The 17,511-nt window shown below is 41.5% G+C and overlaps 1 protein-coding gene across 1 annotated transcript; it reads right to left on the bottom strand.

The window, feature by feature from the left end:
* Positions 1-5,007: 5,007 nt before the first annotated feature.
* LOC311582802 (guanylate-binding protein 1-like) lies at positions 5,008-17,046 on the bottom strand. Its single transcript, XM_084756090.1, has 10 exons — positions 16,840-17,046; positions 16,212-16,339; positions 13,315-13,424; positions 12,832-13,028; positions 11,815-12,057; positions 10,793-11,073; positions 9,772-9,984; positions 8,447-8,549; positions 8,047-8,240; positions 5,008-5,957 (listed from the first exon to the last, which is right to left on the bottom strand). The coding sequence occupies exons 1-10, from the start codon at positions 17,027-17,029 to the stop codon at positions 5,847-5,849; spliced, it is 1,770 nt and encodes a 589-aa protein (XP_084612216.1). The 5' UTR covers positions 17,030-17,046; the 3' UTR covers positions 5,008-5,846.
* Between the last annotated feature and the right edge of the window lie 465 nt (positions 17,047-17,511).

Raw genomic sequence — 17,511 nt, 5'->3', positions numbered from 1 at the left:
CTAGGTGTCTTCCTAAAGAGATAGGAAACATCTCAAACAAGCAGCTTAGTGGCACATCTGGAAACCCTAGAAGTTACAGAAGCAGACACACCCAAGAGGAGTAGATGGCTGGAATTAATCAAACTCAGGACTGAAATCAATACATTAGAAGCAAAGAGAACAATTCTAAGAATCAGTGAAACCAAGAGCTGGTTCTTTGAGAAAACCAACCAGATAAACAAACCCTTAGCCAAACTAACTGAAAGACAGAGAGAAACTATGCAAATCAACAAGATCAGAAATGAAAAAGGGATACATAGCAACAGAAACTGAGGTAATCCAAAGAATCATTAGGTCTTACTTCAAGAGCCTATATGCCATCAAATTTGAAAATCTGAATGAAACCTACAATTTTCATGATAGACTTCACTTACCAAAATTCCGTCAAGATCAGGGAAACAAATTAAATAGTCTATATATCCTGGGGAAATAGAAGCAGACATCTAAAGCCTCCCAACCAAAAAGCCCAGGGCCAGATGGTTTTAGTGCAGAATTCTACCAGATCTTCAAAGAACAGCTAATACCAATACTTATCAAACTATTCCAGAAAATAAAAATGGAAGGAACATTACCAAATTCATTCTATGAGGCTACAGTCACCTTGATACCTAAAGCACACACAGACCAAAGAGAGAAAAGAGAATTTCAGACCAATTTCCCCTATGAACACTGATGCAAAAATATTCAATAAAGTATTCAGACACTGAATCAAAGAACACATCAAAGATATAGTAGGCTTCATCTCAGGCATGCAGGGATGGTTCAATATTCAGCAATCTATCAATGAAATGTACCATATCAACAAATAGAAAGAAAAAAACTCTCCACAAAATCATCTCCTTAGATGCTGAAAAAGCATTTGACACAGTCCAGCACCCATTTATGTTTATAGTGTTGGAGAGATCAGGGGTAAAAGGCACATACCTAACATAATGAAGCTTATATACAGCAAGCAGATATCCAACATCAACTGGAATAGAGAGAAACTCAAAGAAATTCCACTAAAATAAGGAGACTGACTAGACAAGGCTGCCTACTCTCTCCATATCTCTTCAATACGGTACTATTGCACTCTAGCTAGTGCAAAAAGACAACAAAAGGAGACCAAGGAGAACCACAAAGGAAAGGAAGAATTCAAACTATCACTATTTGCAGATAATATGCTAGTGTACATAAGGGATCCCCAAAATTCCAGCAGACAACTCCTAAAACTGATAAACACCTTCATAAAGTAGCTGGATACCAAATTTAAAAAAATGAGGCTGGGTGTGGTGGTACAGGTCTTTAATCGTAGCACTCGGGAGACAGAGGCAAGAGGATTACTGTGAGTTAGAGGCCCACCTGGTCTACAGAGTGAATTCCAGGACAGCCAAGCCTACACAGAGAAACCCTGTCTTGGAAAAACAAAAATCAGAAAAATCAAAAAATTAGGAGCCCCTCAGTATACAAATGACAGATGGGCTGAGAAAGAAATTAGGCAAACTACACCCATACCAATAGCCACAAATAACATAAAGTATTAGGTATAACTCTAACAAAGGAAGGGAAAGACTTATATGAAAAAACTACAAGTCTTGGAAGAAAGATATTGAAGAAGATATCAAAAGACAGAAAGATCTTCCATGCTCCTGGATTGGAAGGATCAACATAGTAAAAGTGGCCATCTTACCAAAAGCAATGTATGGATTAAATATAATGTATATATCTAGGAACCAGGCTGGATTGGCTGCCTGTCTGACTTGCTGTTTCATGTCCTGTTTCTAGCAGCTTCCTTGTCTGTGTTTATGTTGGCCAGCTGGTCATGTTTACTGCTTTGAGAATGCACCCCACCTCTCCTCGGGACTTTTCCTCCTGTGCGCAATTATCTCTTGAGAGATTTCACCTGGGAGTGGCAATCCTGTTTTGCTGCCTATAAGAAGGCTCTTTGAACACTGAATAAAAGCCTCCACTGCCACTGCTGCTGCTGCTCTCTTAGCATGAAGGACCCGCCGTGTTATTGTGTGTGTGTGTGTGTGTGTGTGTTAAATCCGCAGTTCCTCGCCCTTTACTCAGTGCTGCAGTGGCACGGGCGCCACATGTATCAAAATACCTATACAATTCTTTACAGACTTAGAAAGATCAATTCTCAACTTTATATGGGAAAACAAAAAAAGCCCCAAATAGCTAAAACAATCCTGTACAATAAAGGATCTTCTAGAGGAATCTCCATCCCTGATCTCAAGCTGTCCTATTGAGCAACAGTAATAAAAATGCCAAGATACTGGCATAGAAATAGACAGGTTTATGAATGGAATGGAATTGAAGGCCCAGAAATAAACCCACACACCTATGGACACTTGATTTTTGACAAAGAAGCCAAAATCATACAATGGAAAAAAAGATAACATCTTCAACAAACGGTGCTGCTCTAAATGGATATCTACATATAGAAAAATGTAAGTATATCCATATTTACCACCCTACACAAAACTGAAGTCCAAGTGGATTAAAGACCTCAACATAAAGCCAGAAATACAAAATCTGTTAGAAGAGAAAGTGGGGAAGAGCCCTGAACTCATTGGCACATGTGACAACTTCCTGAAGAGAACACCAATAGCTCAGGCTCTAAGATAAACAATCAATCCACTGGGTCTCAGGAAACTCAAAGCTTCCATAAAGCAAAGGACACCGTCAACACAACAAAATGACAGTCTCCAGACTGAGAAAAGATCTTCAGCAACTCTCCATCTGACAAAGTTCTAAAATCCAAAATATATAAAGGACTCAAGTAATTAACCACCACCAAGCTAAATTATCCAAATAAAAAATGGAGTACAGAGATAAACAGAGTATTTTTAACACAGGAATATCAGATGGCCAACAAACACTTAAGTAAACAAGAGAGGGGATAACAATCAGGATATAATATTAATAAATTAGAATAAATTGTAACAACAAGGACGAAAAAAGGATTATGTGCTATTATTGTAGGGACCTTGAAGGCAGCTTTTGACAACTGAAGATCAAATTCTCATCACAAAGGATATTTTCCTTTTTCTCCAGAGGGACAAAGGTCAGGGGATTTGAAAGAAGGCAGGAGAAAAAGGACTAGGAAGAAATGGGAAGGAAACAAGAGAGGAGAGGAAAGGGACTATAGAGGGGGAAGGGATATTTGTCTTGGGGTGTGCGGGGAATGACTGCCTCTGCATAGAGAGGAGACAGATATAGATTACAGTCAAATGAACACTTATAAAGGTAAAAAATGGAAATCCTGTTTTAGGAGGATGCATTTAATTTTAATTGGGCATGTTAATTAGATGAACCAAAGGGGGCTTTTGATTTCTGGACCTCAAATCTTGGATAGCTGTTGCAGGCTATGCGATTCCACTGTGAGCCCCAACATTGGGGATTATAAAAACCTGTCTTTTATTTGGTGCAGCTGAGCTCTAACACACACCTATTATCCAAGAACTTTTTGTTCATTGTAAACAAGTAATTATGGCATGCTTCAGTAAGCTCTAACACACACCTTTAATCCAAGAGCTTTTTTTAAAAAATTAATTTAATTTTTTAATTAATTCATTCATATTACATCTCAATTGTCATCCCATCCCTTGTATCCTCCCATTTCTCCCTCCCTCCTGCTTACCCCCTACTCTCCTCCCCTATGACTGTGACTGGAGGGGAACTCCTCCCCCTGTATATGCTCATAGGGTATCAAGTCTCTTCTTGGTAGCCTGCCAAGAGCTTTTTGTACACAGAATTTAATAAAATTTACCCTAGGTCAAGAGGCAGAGCAAGAAAGCATCTGAGAGATTCTTATCCCATCACTTGTATCCTCCCGTTCCTCCCTCCCTCCCTCTTTCACCCTATTCCCCTCCCATAGGTCTGTGACAGAAGGGGACCTCCTCCCCACCATATGATCACAGCCTATCAGGTCTCCTGAGGAGAGCCTGCTTCCCCTTCCTTTGAGTGCCACCTTAGAAAACAACACATAGCTGTACCTTGGTAGTCAGCCTCAGGAGGAGGAAATGACCAAATAAGGGAATAGTCCTTGGTGGGTAGTTTTAGGAATATAATCTTAAGGGTGTTTTTTTTGTTTTGTTTTGTTTTGTTTCTGTTTTTGTTTTTTAGCAGAGGGAACTGGGGAGAAGGACAAGACCTGCCAGAGCCATGTTTTATCTTCTTGAACCTGCCAGAGTTCCTCCAAGTATATTAGAGACTCATAGATCATGCGTTTTTCTGCCAATGTATGTTCTTAGATTGGTTTTTAACATAGAGATCCGGTATGTGTTGTTAGATTCTAAATATTTCACCTTTTCTCTAGTTATTATTTTGTAAATTTTGCTTTCCAGTTTTTCATTGCTTATATACAGAAATAGTTGTTTGTATTTTCATTGTTAACTGAAATGGTTAGGTGTGCATGTTTGTGTGTGTGTGTTTGTGTGTGTGTGTATGTAAAATGTGTGATATATGTGTTTCCTGTGAGCATGTGTATGTGTGCCTATGAAGGCAAGAGGTCAATACTGGGTATCTACTTCTTGATTGCTAGACACCTCATTTTGTGAGACACACTGAATGTGGACCCACAGACTGGATGGCTGGCAAGCTTCAAGCCTGTCTCTACTCCAACTTTCCCAGTGTTTTGGTTACAGGTTACAGGTAACAGGAGTTGTCTCAGTGGACTCTGTTGCATGCTTTTCAATCAGTTCCCCCTGAGAGGACCACAGGGAGAGAGGAAGAACTCAATCCTGATGTGACTTGATGAGCTGGGGTGATGGGTCTGAGGAATACGGGAGGGTGGAGGGTGAGTGGAAGGGGAAGGTAAGACTAGGAGGAGCGGGGGAAGGTGAGACTAGGAGGAGCGGAGGAAGGTGGCCATGACTGGGATGTAAAGTGAAAAAAAAAAAGGTTAACCACTTACCTTGCACTTTGACAGTTCTAACATACTTTATATATGTCCCAGAGTAATTAGAGTTGATCAAAATATGGAAACAAGAGCTTTTATTGTGCTTGAAGAAAATCAAAAGGATTTCAAATACAGCTGCTAATAACTGGGAAAGACTAGTATGAGTTTATGGTTACAGAGAAATCTAAAGAACCTTTGATATCTAATAGATTACTCACCATCGTTTAAAGTTCATCTTTAAAGTTATTGCTCTATATTATACTTAAGTATCGTGTTACTGTGTAATCTAGTGTGAATGTTAAATTTGGAAATGTCCCATTACTGTTTCAATGTGTGTGAACAGAAACATTTCCATCTCCACCCCGTAGATTTGAGATTCAGCTTCTTGTCATGCTAATGGTTCCCCCCATTATCTGGTGTCTATTACATATGGGGACTACAGATCTCTATGCGAGTGTCTTGATTCGTAACAGAGTGTGTTGATCGGGTAATCCACAGATCATGCCATTGCTGAGAGTTTGAGGAGCTGTGATATAAATGGAGAACTTTGCATTGTAGGAAATGAGGCTATCTCTCCCCTTCAGACCCATCACACCCCCGGACAACTTGGTGTCTAATTATGCACCAAGGTGTAAGAATGTGCTCAGTGTCCACTTGTCTCCTGAAGATCATCTGGGAAAGCAACTTCCTTCTGAACAGCCTATTGATGCCTCTCCCATGGTAGAGAGCCAATGACATGCTCTGTGCACAACTTACTGAAAGATAGATACGATTTCAACAATCTCATTGCATGTATTTGCTGATTTTTGATTTTCTGATGCAGGGCCCTATTATTATCAACTGGAGAGACACTTGTACCTAATTCTATCCCCTGCTCTGCTCTGCTTTGAATGGCAGGACCGCACTGTGTACTAGGCCTTTAGCTTATGACACATTTGCGTGCAGCTTCCCTCTCCTGGAGATCCTTTATGTGTTCTTGAAGTCTTTTGCGCTCCTGTTGGAATTCCTCTTTTTGTAGTCGAGCCTGTTCCTAACAATTGACAAGAGGAGACAATGAATCTTTGCACTGAATTCTGAGCACTTTCCATAATAGTTAATTTTCATCATTTGATTTCTTAACATTTCCTCCAACCTTAATCTTTATTATACATCTTTAACCTCTAAGTTCATGAGTAAATGTTAATATTCAAAGGTTTGCTTTGTTTTTCCTTTTTGGAATTCTTAGCCTCCTTCCAAATCATGCTTATTCTTGGACAGCTGTCATCAGTTTTGGGTGTTCTTTAGATTAAAAAAAGAAAGAAAGAAAGAAAGAAAGAAAGAAAGAAAGAAAGAAAGAAAGAAACAGTTCCACTGATGAGCCTAAATTGCCAGTATCTATTTTCTCCTAACTATTTGTCTAAGAGTCTGTAGGTAGTCTTATCCATGTTCAGCTTTAAATTTTAGCATAGATTTTAATAATGCCTACTCACACCTTATGTAAATATGCACCACAGGAAGGAATCCAAAATCTGACCAAGGCTCTGTATCTTGGTCTAAGAAATTCAGTCTAGGGTCTGAGGTATGGCTCTGCATTAACATGCCTGTTGCACAAGCATGAGCACCTGAGACCCATGTAAATGTAGGTGCAGCACTGTCCAGTTATACCAAGCTGCAAGGCAGATATAGGCAGGTCCTCAAATCTCACTGGCCAGCCAGGCTAGCCCCATCAGTGAGCTCCAGGCCCAGTGAGAGACCCTGTCTCAAAAACTATGGTGGAGAGTGATGGGGGAAGATGTGAGGTGGAGCTTAGACCTTCATATGCATATGTACATGGGAAGAACCATGAATTGCACATTCACACTTGTCCTTATTCAGAGGGAGGAGGAGAGAGTCACACACACACACACACACACACACACACACACACACACACACACAGACATACACATACACAGAGAGAGACAGAGACAGAGACAGACAGAGAGACAGAGATAGATACAGAGAGAGATGGAGAGAGAGAGACAGAGACAGAAACAGAGAGAGAGATGGAGAGAGAGACAGACAGACAGACAGACAGACAGACAGACACACAGAGAGAGGGGGGGGGAGAAGGAGGAGGAGAAGGAGGAGAAAAAGGAGGAGAGGAGAGATAGAGAGTTGTGAGAAATTTATCATAAGCTTCTACAACTTGGTTGCAGGGGTGACAGATGATAGGTAAGAAAATTGGAGTCTCAGACAGAAGACAAAGAGTTTGTACATCTAACTCCTGGCTGAACACAAATTGGGAGCAGAATAGGGAAAAAGGGGACAGATGGACTATCACTTAGTGGTGGGGGTTGGGGAGTTCCTCTCCTCACAAACACTCTCTTAGGAATAGATTCATGCCAGGTAAAACAGAAAACCTACCATTGTGGATTCCACTATGGGAAATAATCTTAATTTGTTGTAGGCACCTTATAGTGTTACTTATATATTTATTTATTCAGGGGTTACTACCCTGGTTGGTTTTGAATTCTCTGTGTTGTGGAAGATGACTTTTAACTTTTGATCCTTCTGCCTCGACTAAGTACTAAGATTGCATATTTTGAAATCTTATATGAACTTCTGTTTCTTTCTTTTATGTAATAGGGATATAGTTCTTGGTTCATGAGGTCTTAAGGAACAAAGAAAAAACAGAAAGAGCATATTTGCCACAATATAACAGATGTATTACTAAAGAACTTATTGATACATCATTGACCACCAGATATGGGCAACAGGTTATCAAGCAGGTATTTATGAATAAACCGCACAAGGGAGCAGGTTGGGCCAAAATTTAGGCTTCTTTAAATTTCATGATGAACAGAAATGGAGAGAACAGGGGGCTGGGGAGATGGCTCAGCCATAGAGTGAGTGTGTTACAGACGGCAGTTCAGTTCCAAGCATCCAGGTTATGTGGCTCACAAGCACCTATAACTCCAGTTCTAGAGATCTGACTCCTCTATGGGACTCTGTAGATACTATAAGCACATGTGTAAATGTATGCACACAGGCATACACGTGCATTCACACACACACACACACACACACACACACACACACACACACACACACACATGTTTTAAATCAGGAGAACATAGAATGCGGTGTAGTTGGAGTACCTGGAGTTTGTGCTCAAGGGCCCTCTGTTGCTCTGCCCTCATCTGGGCCTGTTCATGCTCCATCTTCTTAGCTAACTGTTGGATGCACTCCTGGTACCTCTTCTCTTTCTCTTTCAACAACTGATTATTCTTCTTCTGCATCTCCACCAGTTGTTTTGAGGCAGCCTCTGCAGCTTCAGCTTTCACACGCTCCACTGCGAAAGGAAGCGAGGAGGGAGGTGAACATGTTATTACTCTCTTCTTCCTCACATGCTGCACTGTGACTGCTGACTTCATAGTGTCCATGTCTGACATCAGCCAGTAAGATGCAGCTTAGTTCTTTCAGCGCTGTTTATTGTCATAGGATACAAGTTATTCATCGTTTCGTGGGTCATAGTCCTTTAACTTGTGCCTCACTCACCTTCAATTTGCTTTTCTTTTTCTGTCAGAGTCTGGTCTGTCTGTAGAATTGCATCAGCCATATTTTCTTTTGTCTGCAAGTATTTCCTGAGAGCATCTTCTGCCTTTGAGTACAGAGAACTGAAGTTAACAGTAGGAATGCCTGAAAGCTTTTTTGTACCTTTCTCCCTACTGACTTTTCCTTTAATTACACCAGTCACAGAAGCAGGCACATGGTCCAGGCCGGACCCTGCTGAGGAATTCCTTTTATTGGAGGCCTATGTTGGAAAACAAAGACTCTGTCTTCAGAATGAGGACTCTAACTTTGGAGTTAATGGTGTTGTGGTCAAAGATAGGGTGAGTTTGCAGAAGAAATAAGTCCTCATGAAGAACAAAGAGATTAGAGGAAATGAGAAAAGGAGGGAAGTGTGAGACTGGGAAGAGTGATGGACAGAGAGATATGACACGGTATTATTGCACCAACTTGTCTTTTAAAGCTATTGTGAAGCCCAAACTGATGAATTTAAGGGGATATCATTGAGTCATTTGCGGTGCAGAGTCTAGCTCAAACACAGGGTGACCATCATACTGGTAGTTAGTATGATCAGTTTAAACTCAACTGTAAAGTGAGTGCACTGTCTCTGATAAGTAAGCAGGACATATCCAGTATGATAACCTTCACATATGTGATAGACAAAAAGAATATGCCTGAAATGCAAACCCCTGCCTGTTGGCAAAATGTTCTTGTGGACTGTGTACAGTTTACCTTGTTCATGCAAACGTTGATTTCTCCACCCTGCTCTCTGGATCAATCTGGACATTGCATTGTGATGCTTATTCTCAGTATCTTCTGTTTCATGTTTGTGGAAACATGTCATTGTTTGTTCTCTGTGTTGCCAATAAAAACCAACTAGTGAATGCTGAGCAATAACAGAGAATAAAGTGGGACATCTTGATCCAGTGAGGGAAGGAGAAAGAGGAGGAAGAAGAGGATGAAGCCAAGAGGAGAACACAAGGAAAGCACCAGGAGGAATGAGCCAGACCTAGGATATGAGTAAAAAACAAGTATAAGGTGGGAAATCAGATTTGGTGGAAACTATATTAGCATAGAGGTTTAGGATGGAATAATTATTATGCAGCATGTGCTATAGGCTAATTAAATAGATCCTGGTCTTTCTGAGTGGTCATTTGGGTATACAGCTGGTTAAGGAATAATTCCAGATTTTACTAAAATAATAATTCACTATTAAATATTAGTGGTCATTCACCACCTGCTGCAGTGATGCTTGAGGTCACACTGCAGTATGAAGGTTATCAACGTTCCAGGACTCACATAATCTTAGTTACCTGCACCCCCTTCCTGGGTACCCCATAGTACTTTTTCTTCAACTCTTGTAGCTTCTGGTTAAAGAGACAGTAACCTCTTGGCTTGTGATAAATTCCTTGCTTCACATCATGTTCTAGTGGACCAAAAATATCCTGAAGGAGAGCTGAGCAGCGGTTTGAGGATGCCTGTACATTCTTCTTACAGAATTCTCCTTGCTTGCTTTCTAACTTGGTCTTTAGTGCAAAAATATAAATTAAAAAGAAGAAGAAGAAAAAGAATCCAGAGTTTAAATTCCTGGGAACATTTCTCAAAACAAAAACAAACACAAAACCCAAAGAAAACAAAGGGAAACTTACACACACTGTCTATAGCTACATCCCTTCCTCTGATGCCGGCTTTGAGCAACATCACCCTCACTCTTTGGCAGTGAAGTTCAGAACAGAGGTTTACACCTTTAGAAGCAATCTGCTTTTTCAGATTGGTCAAAGCTGGCACATGCTATCAACATGGCTCAAGGTTAGCTTGCCTCACATAGCTAAGGCTAAAATTTTCTTTGTGTGAATATTGGAACAGTCTGTTGCCACTGAGTACATAATTTAATCAGACACACTAGTTACTTCTCTGTACTTAACTCAGTGAAGGGAAATATTACAAGCTTATTCATGAGAGAAATGTTTTAAAGCCTTAAATTTACACTAAACAATTTTCCTATTTATTATGATGATTAAGGGGTAGCTGTTGGGCTGGAGAAATGGCTCAGTGGTTAAGAACATTGTCTGCTCTTCCTGAGGTCCTGAGTTCAATTTCCAGCAACCACATGGTGGCTCACAACCATCTACAAGATCTGGTACCCTCTTCTGGCCTGCAGGCACACACGGGAGCAGAATACTGTGTAAATAATAAATAAATCTTAAAAGGGGGAGGGGTAGCTGCTACTACTTCAAAGTCTACTGACAGTTGCCTCCCCCAAAATACTCATTTCATTTTCTCAGAACACATAGCCTTCCAAAATCTACATCCAGAAAATCTGAGAAAAATTACCGTCAATTCTGTTAGGAACACTTTATTAACATCTTTGAAGGAATTGTCCATGAAGATCTTGATGGCTTCTCTCTCACAGGTCCTGTGCAGGTCCAGCAACTCCTGGAGGGTTTCTGTGGGCAGCTGCACCCTCTGGCTCATCTGCTGGTCATAGTAGGCGATAGCCTTTTGCACGGCAGCCGAGTTCTCTGTCTGGGACAAAGCCAGGACAGCATTCTCCATGCAGGGCAGACCCCCACTGCTGATGGTGTTCACATAGGTTGTCACCAAACTCTTTAGTCCTACAATGGGGAAACAGGTGACAGTATTTGCTGCAGATGGATGGAGACATGTCTACTCTGTGTAATTCTGTCATTCTGTCAGTCATTGATGCCTTAAAGCATCAGTGTCCTGAGCATCATGTGGAAGATTGACATCCCAGCCTCTACCTCATGTTGCTAGAATTAGACTCACCTATTGGCAACATCCTCACATGAGGCATCTGCAACCCCAAAGGCTAAGAATGTTGGATGTAGATGCCGTGGACCTGAGCCTATGGAATGTTCATGTCCATTTTAATGCAAGCACCATGAGAACAGGCTCCATAAGTCTCTCAGGCTTGTCACCAACAAGCATTTCATGCCCATTCAGATAAAACATGCTCCCCTAGTCAGAAATTCTCCACCAGGCTGATTAGAATAAGTAGCATTGCCCAAGGGAACTTACTGTGTGTACTACTGTGACAATAACCAGCTCCATGTAGATTTCATTGAACTTACACTTAAATGTCAAAGATCATACTTGTTTAGTGGCTATCTTATTGGTGAACTCATGTCCGTTGTGCTCGGGTAAGTTAAAAGCCTTTTTCCCATCAAGAAAATCTGATAAGCAAAACCTCTTATAAATGTTGGCACCATGTACAGCTCAGTGCCTCCTCAGCACCACAGTGGTGACAGCTGAACGTGTCTTCAAAGCTGAGGAGGTCATTGCTGTCTCCTGTGCTGTGGCCTAAGCAGTGAGCAGACGGACAGGAAGGGACTCACGTGGTCCATTGACCTTGAGGCCTCCTGAAAGAGTTTTAGCCTTAGAACAGCTGAACACATAGGAACAGAACTGCGCCATTTGTTCCACAAAGCTGGGATCCAGGTCTTGATCCTGCAGCGATTCTAGCTGGTTGAGCTGCTTCCCGTGAGCTGGCCGCTCAAAGACAAAGCATTTCTTCTTTGGGAAGAATTTATGAATACAGAGCCGAGGCAGGTTGAACTTTTTTTGTTTATGACTGGTGCCTAGATGGAGCAAAAAACAGGATTTTCAGCCAGGACTTGGAAGGTGGCTACATGCTTTTAAAATCAGACACATGAGCTTTTTTTTTCTTTTTCTTTTTTTCTTTAATCCTGGAGTACTCAAAGCTGAGGCTGCAGGATTATAAATTGAGGTCAGTGTAGGGTACAGAGTGAGACCCCAAAAATACAAACCAGGAAGAGCAGAGAGTGAGGCAGTAGGGATGTATATGTGTGTGTGTGTGTGTGTGTGTGTGTGTGTGTGTGTGTGTGTGTGTGTGTGTGTTTGTGCTATCTGCATTAAGCATTTTCAGTCTTGGAAAAGCCTAAATGCTCTCAGGAATGGGAGCATCAATTCCACTTAGTGTAGCTGCACTGTGTGCATAGACAACATGTAAAGCTGTGTGTACAGCGTCATTTGATTTCCAAAGATGCCTGGTAGCCCATAAGTGGTGTGGTGGCCACCGGTTTCCTACAGTTGGACTAAGCTATTGGTCACTTTAATGTATTTAAAGAAATATACGTCCATTCAGTGTTCTCTTCTGTGTTTCAGCCTAAAACCACGTCTGAACCTGGGAGGTCAATTTAATTATTGTAATGAAAACTGAGAAAGCAAATAAATTTGTCCTAAGAGCGAAAGAGAAGATGCCTAACTCAGTCTGATAAACCGTGTCCTAAGCATCACTTACTATAGTAGTATTAGTAGCTAGCTAGAAGCAACAGGAACTCCAGGTATAAGATAACTGTAGATAGAAAACCTGAATTCTCAGTGTCTCTCACCTTGAAGAAGCCTCAGGGAATTCTGTAGGTATTCATCTGCCGAGATAGGTTCCCCGTTTACTTTCAGCTCCAGAGAGAAGTCTCTCAGAGTCCACACAAAGTCTGGGAAGAAGCTCACAAATTCATCTGAGTCTTCCAGCTCATCCTGGTGAGGGGAGGATCTTGCTCTGATTCTGTCTGTCAGCTCTGTCACATAGCTCAAGAGCGAATTAAGGCAAGCCAATGAAAAATACAGCACCCGCCAAATCTACAGGGTCCCCATGCCACAGTAATTCCACAGCTCTGAAACCTTGGCTCAAACCTTCACTTGCTCTTTTCCTAACCTCAGTGTAAACACTGTACCTACAAGAACATGAGGGTTATTTCTCTTTGTGTGTGTGTTGTGCTTAACATGAGTCATTTTTATGTTTCGTGTTGCATCAAGAAAGAGCCAGAGTCATGGAGCTGTGTCCTGCAGGAAGGTCTGACCCTCAGAAAGGATACTGCAGCTGGTCCAGCACCTGCTGGTTGATGGCCCCCACGCTGTTGTACACAAAGGTGCTGCTTAGAAGTATAGCCAGGGCGAAGATCCAGCAATCATTCTGGTTGTCACCCTGGGTGTCAGAGCACAGGTGGGTCAGGATGTCTTGCTTGTAGGCCCCTTCCCATGTCAGCAGTGGTAAAACATACTCGCTTCATTAGAGGCCATAGTAGCCTAAACAAATTAACCCTTTGTGACCTATGCAAGCTACAAAGAGAATCAAAGAAGCAACAGTAACCCTCTGGATGCTGTGGGCAGCACTTGCAGGGTGAGTGTTCTTTTAGTTTGTGGGTTCAGTTCTGCGGACTGTCACACTGCAGCTCTATGACCCAGTGTTGGGGCATGGTCTGGTGCTTTGTATTTGTCAATTGTTTGCCCCCTGAGATTCTTACTGTTTATGAGTAGACTGTCATATTGTTTATGAGTAGACTGCCACGCACACCAAGTATTGCTGTATAATCTTACCTCCCTATTCGACCAATAAAAGGCCTACACCTGGGCAGAGTAGGAGGAAGGGGCAGAGCAAAGGTTTGCGGGCTTCAGGGACAGAAGGATCTTCGGTAGGGAGAGAGGTACTGGAGGGGAAAGAAAAAGCATAATTGCTATGGCACAGGAAGCCACGTAGTCCAGGATGAGGAACTCTGAAGTTCTGCTTGGAAAGAAGCGGCCCAGGTGAACAGCATAAGCAAGGGTTTTGGGACTATGGAATGGAAATAGCCCAGATAGAAATGATTAAGTAGATGGCCTGGGATGGGGGCTGGGAGATCATGGGAGGTAGTTTAGGGGGTTAATATCTGCCCAGCCCCAGGTAAAATAGGTTTATTCCAAAATAAAACAGATGCCTGTGTCTTTTATTGATTAGGATAGAATGCTAAATAACACTGCCATAATAATTATAGGCTTTAATTATAAGCATTATTAGATATTTTTATATTTATTCTAACAACCCATTCTTGTGACCATTTCTCTTTGCTGGCTAAACATGACTATATGTCATGTGAGTAAAAACGAAAAGAAGTGATGAGGAAGTTTGCTGTGAGCTATGCAGGGTTGGTGAAAGCATGCAGGTAAGCTTCCTGGAGGCATCCCACTGTGTTTTTCATGGTCTGTGATGGGTGCGTCCTGAGAGGCAAGGCCTCGGAGACTTAGTCTCTGGGTTGCTTCCTGCTTCTTCAATGCCTTTCCATGCTTGGTATTACTGTATCTCTCAGAAACCTGACTAGCTGTGGGAAGCCCCATGGCATGGTCTTATTGTTCCAATAGGTACTACCTGCTCTGGTTAAGGAGATCTTCTGCAGAGTTAATATATAAATGTGCTTTCAGGAAATAATGTTGTTTAGATGAATTGATGATAACATAATTCCTGATAATGGTTTTATAGGACTTCTGATTTGATTTGAGTAATTTCAAGTCCTGTTTATTTGCAGCATGAAGAGTCTGCTATAAAAACCTCTGTGAACCTCCAGATGTCAAATACATAAATCTCACGAGAGAGAGGGACAGGCCTGAGACAGACTTATGTTTAAGATAAACAATTCACCTTGAGTTAAGTCTAGGGATGGCAGCATGATTCCTGGTATGCCCCGTAAAGATAATTATTCATTAGTGCTTTAAACTCTTAATGAACCCAGGTATAATGAGCAGCTATGAAATATCTAATGAAATACAGATCTTGATGGCAGAATACAGAAATTATTTTATTGCCTATGGCGTGTAAAACAGCTATGACTTTATAGTATGCAGAGGCAGACAAATGATTGTTTAGTTTAGCATGAGATATATTTAATCACTGAGTCTGCTGTGTAGCCCTCTTGTAACAAGATCTACCTTATGACTGTGGGGTAATTCTTATGACATAGATGATATTGTCTTAGAGATATTTAAGCTACAGACAAAGAATAAAGAGAGTTGGAACCCTCTGGGATTCGTTTTATCCATAAATTGTACATATGTAAAGATGTTTCCACCTGTCTGAGTTTTTGTGTATGTTATATGTATGCATGCCAGATTACCTGCCTGTGTGAATTTATGCATGGTGTCCATGGAAGCTCGCTTTTGTCTTGCCCATTGAACGTGTGTTTGAGTGTGTACATGTCTGCATGTCTAATTGTTTGCCTGTGTGTATGTTTGAGCTAATTCAGTGGAAACAGCCACAGCAGCTGGTCAGGAACAAGGTTCCCCTGATAGCAGCCTGGCTTTATACTGGTTCAGTCATTTCCCCTTCCCCCACTTTCTCTGGCTTAAGCCACTATAATTAATTAACAGCCTGCTTCTAAAGAGGCTTCTATACAGGCATTAGCCAGATAACAGTCCTGTCTGCAAAAGAGCCTAGAAGCCTGAACAGCCCAATTGATAAGGCATGTGGCTGTTAGTCTGAAGGCCTGAGGTCCAAGTCCCTTGTTTTCTTTTTGAGTTTATTTCCTGGATCAGTAGCACCAAATACAAAGATTATCAACCTGCAAGATTAAAAGTTAAAGCATAGAGACAAATGTCAGTCATCAACAGTGGCTTCCCACCTCCCCTTCCCATCAGCCAATAAATGAAGTCTGTCTCCATCCGGTGTGTTAAGGCTGACCCTGGGCGGGAGTACAAAACTCTTATTGAAAAGCCACAAGCCTTACAGCCTGAGTTGAATTCCCAGAACTGACATGGTAGAAAAGAGAACTTATCCAACATGTTGTCCACATGTCTCCATATGTGTATTTTAGCACATACACCATGGCACATAACACATCTATTCATGTGCCACCCCCCCAAAAAACACATAAAATAACCATAAAAGGGTTTAAAACGATGTAGAGAAGTGTGTAGAATATTCAGAGGTGAGGGCTGAATTGCAGACCAAGACCTAAATCCTTACTTTCTCCACATCTCCCAGGCCCTCAGTGTCGAGCAGAACCAGGGTGTGGTCTGTCTTCTGAGGATGCGGCACACACCACATCCAGATACCCTTGGTGTGAGACTGCACGGTGGAGCCCAGAGAGAAGCCTGCGGACCACAGGGGAAAGGAGAGGCAGGCGTTCAGTTACAGTGGCTTTAAGAAGTGACAATAAGGTTTGCAAAATTAAACGAGAAAGGTGAGTTGGTTGTTAAGGGTGCTTGCTGCTCTTGCAGAGGACCAGAGTTTGCTTCTCAGCATCTACATAGAAGCTCACGAATGTCTTTAACTCCAGTTTCTGGGAATCTTATCCCCCTTCTAGCATCTGTGAATACCAGATATGCACACAGGACACAGACAACCTGCTTGTACATGTAAAATTAAAATAAATACTTTTTGGACTACATACTGAGCTAAGGGTCTGCCTGGGATGTATACCATCATGGCCTTGTCTCAAAAAATGGAAGCAAACAGACAGAGCAACAGTAACAATAAAAAACGATCCCAACTTCCCACTGTGACTGGAAGATTAACTTGTGCACACTCTCCTGTGAGCAGACGATGTGAGACCTCACAAGGGACCAAGCACAGCCCGGTTGGTGGCACTCACCTGTATTCTTCCCAGCCAGCTTGTTCATCAAGTAGGATTTGCCTGTGCGGTAGAGGCCCACGATCGCCACCACCACCACTGGGTTCTGGATGGCAGACAGGATGCTCAGGGCTTCCTGGGTGGCTATCAGCTGTCCTTTCACATTCTCGATGAGGCACATAGGGCTGGGCATGTGGATCTCTGAGGCCATTTTCCAGGCTTGTCCCATGTGTGTAGATGGAGAGATGAGATTAACGTTTTTACTCAGAAGGTAGAGTTATGAGATTCTGAATAATCACAACAATGTTGTCTACATCAGAGACATAGCTGAAAGAGAACCTGTACGATTTTAGAATCATATAAAATATTATTAAATAATTGCATTTATAATGTAACAGTGACAGCATTATGTTGCGCTCACAACAGGATATCCGATTTAACTTAGCATTGAAAACTTTCCTTATTAAAGATTTTACACTAGACAAAAAAAAAAAAATCTGAAAACAGAATCTGATTTAGAGAAATCATTTTATATTGCAGTTGCACACAATCAGTTAACATTCATTTATTCATTTATTATAGTGATTATTAATAAAGGCACCATGGAATTATAGCTTCATTGTTTGATGTAGGCCTTTGTGACAATTTCTAGAGGTGTAAAATATGTTTGTTCTACCTATCCAAGTAGTTATT

The sequence above is a fragment of the Acomys minous genome (assembly GCF_964271855.1).
Source record: "Acomys minous genome assembly, chromosome: 14".
NCBI classification, from domain to species: Eukaryota; Metazoa; Chordata; class Mammalia; order Rodentia; family Muridae; genus Acomys; species Acomys minous.
Note: the sequence above shows the minus strand (reverse complement) of the source record. Positions and strands in the feature narration are given on the sequence as shown.

Coding starts and splice junctions, on each gene's coding strand:
- LOC311582802 (XM_084756090.1), bottom strand. CDS start 17,029: ATGGCCTCAGAGATCCACATGCCCAGCCCTATGTGCCTCATCGAGAAT. Junction 16,340..16,839: donor GCTGGCTGGGAAGAATACAG/GTGAGTGCCACC, acceptor TGTGGTCCGCAG/GCTTCTCTCTGGGCTCCACC. Junction 12,058..12,831: donor TTCCCTGAGGCTTCTTCAAG/GTGAGAGACACT, acceptor TGCTCCATCTAG/GCACCAGTCATAAACAAAAA.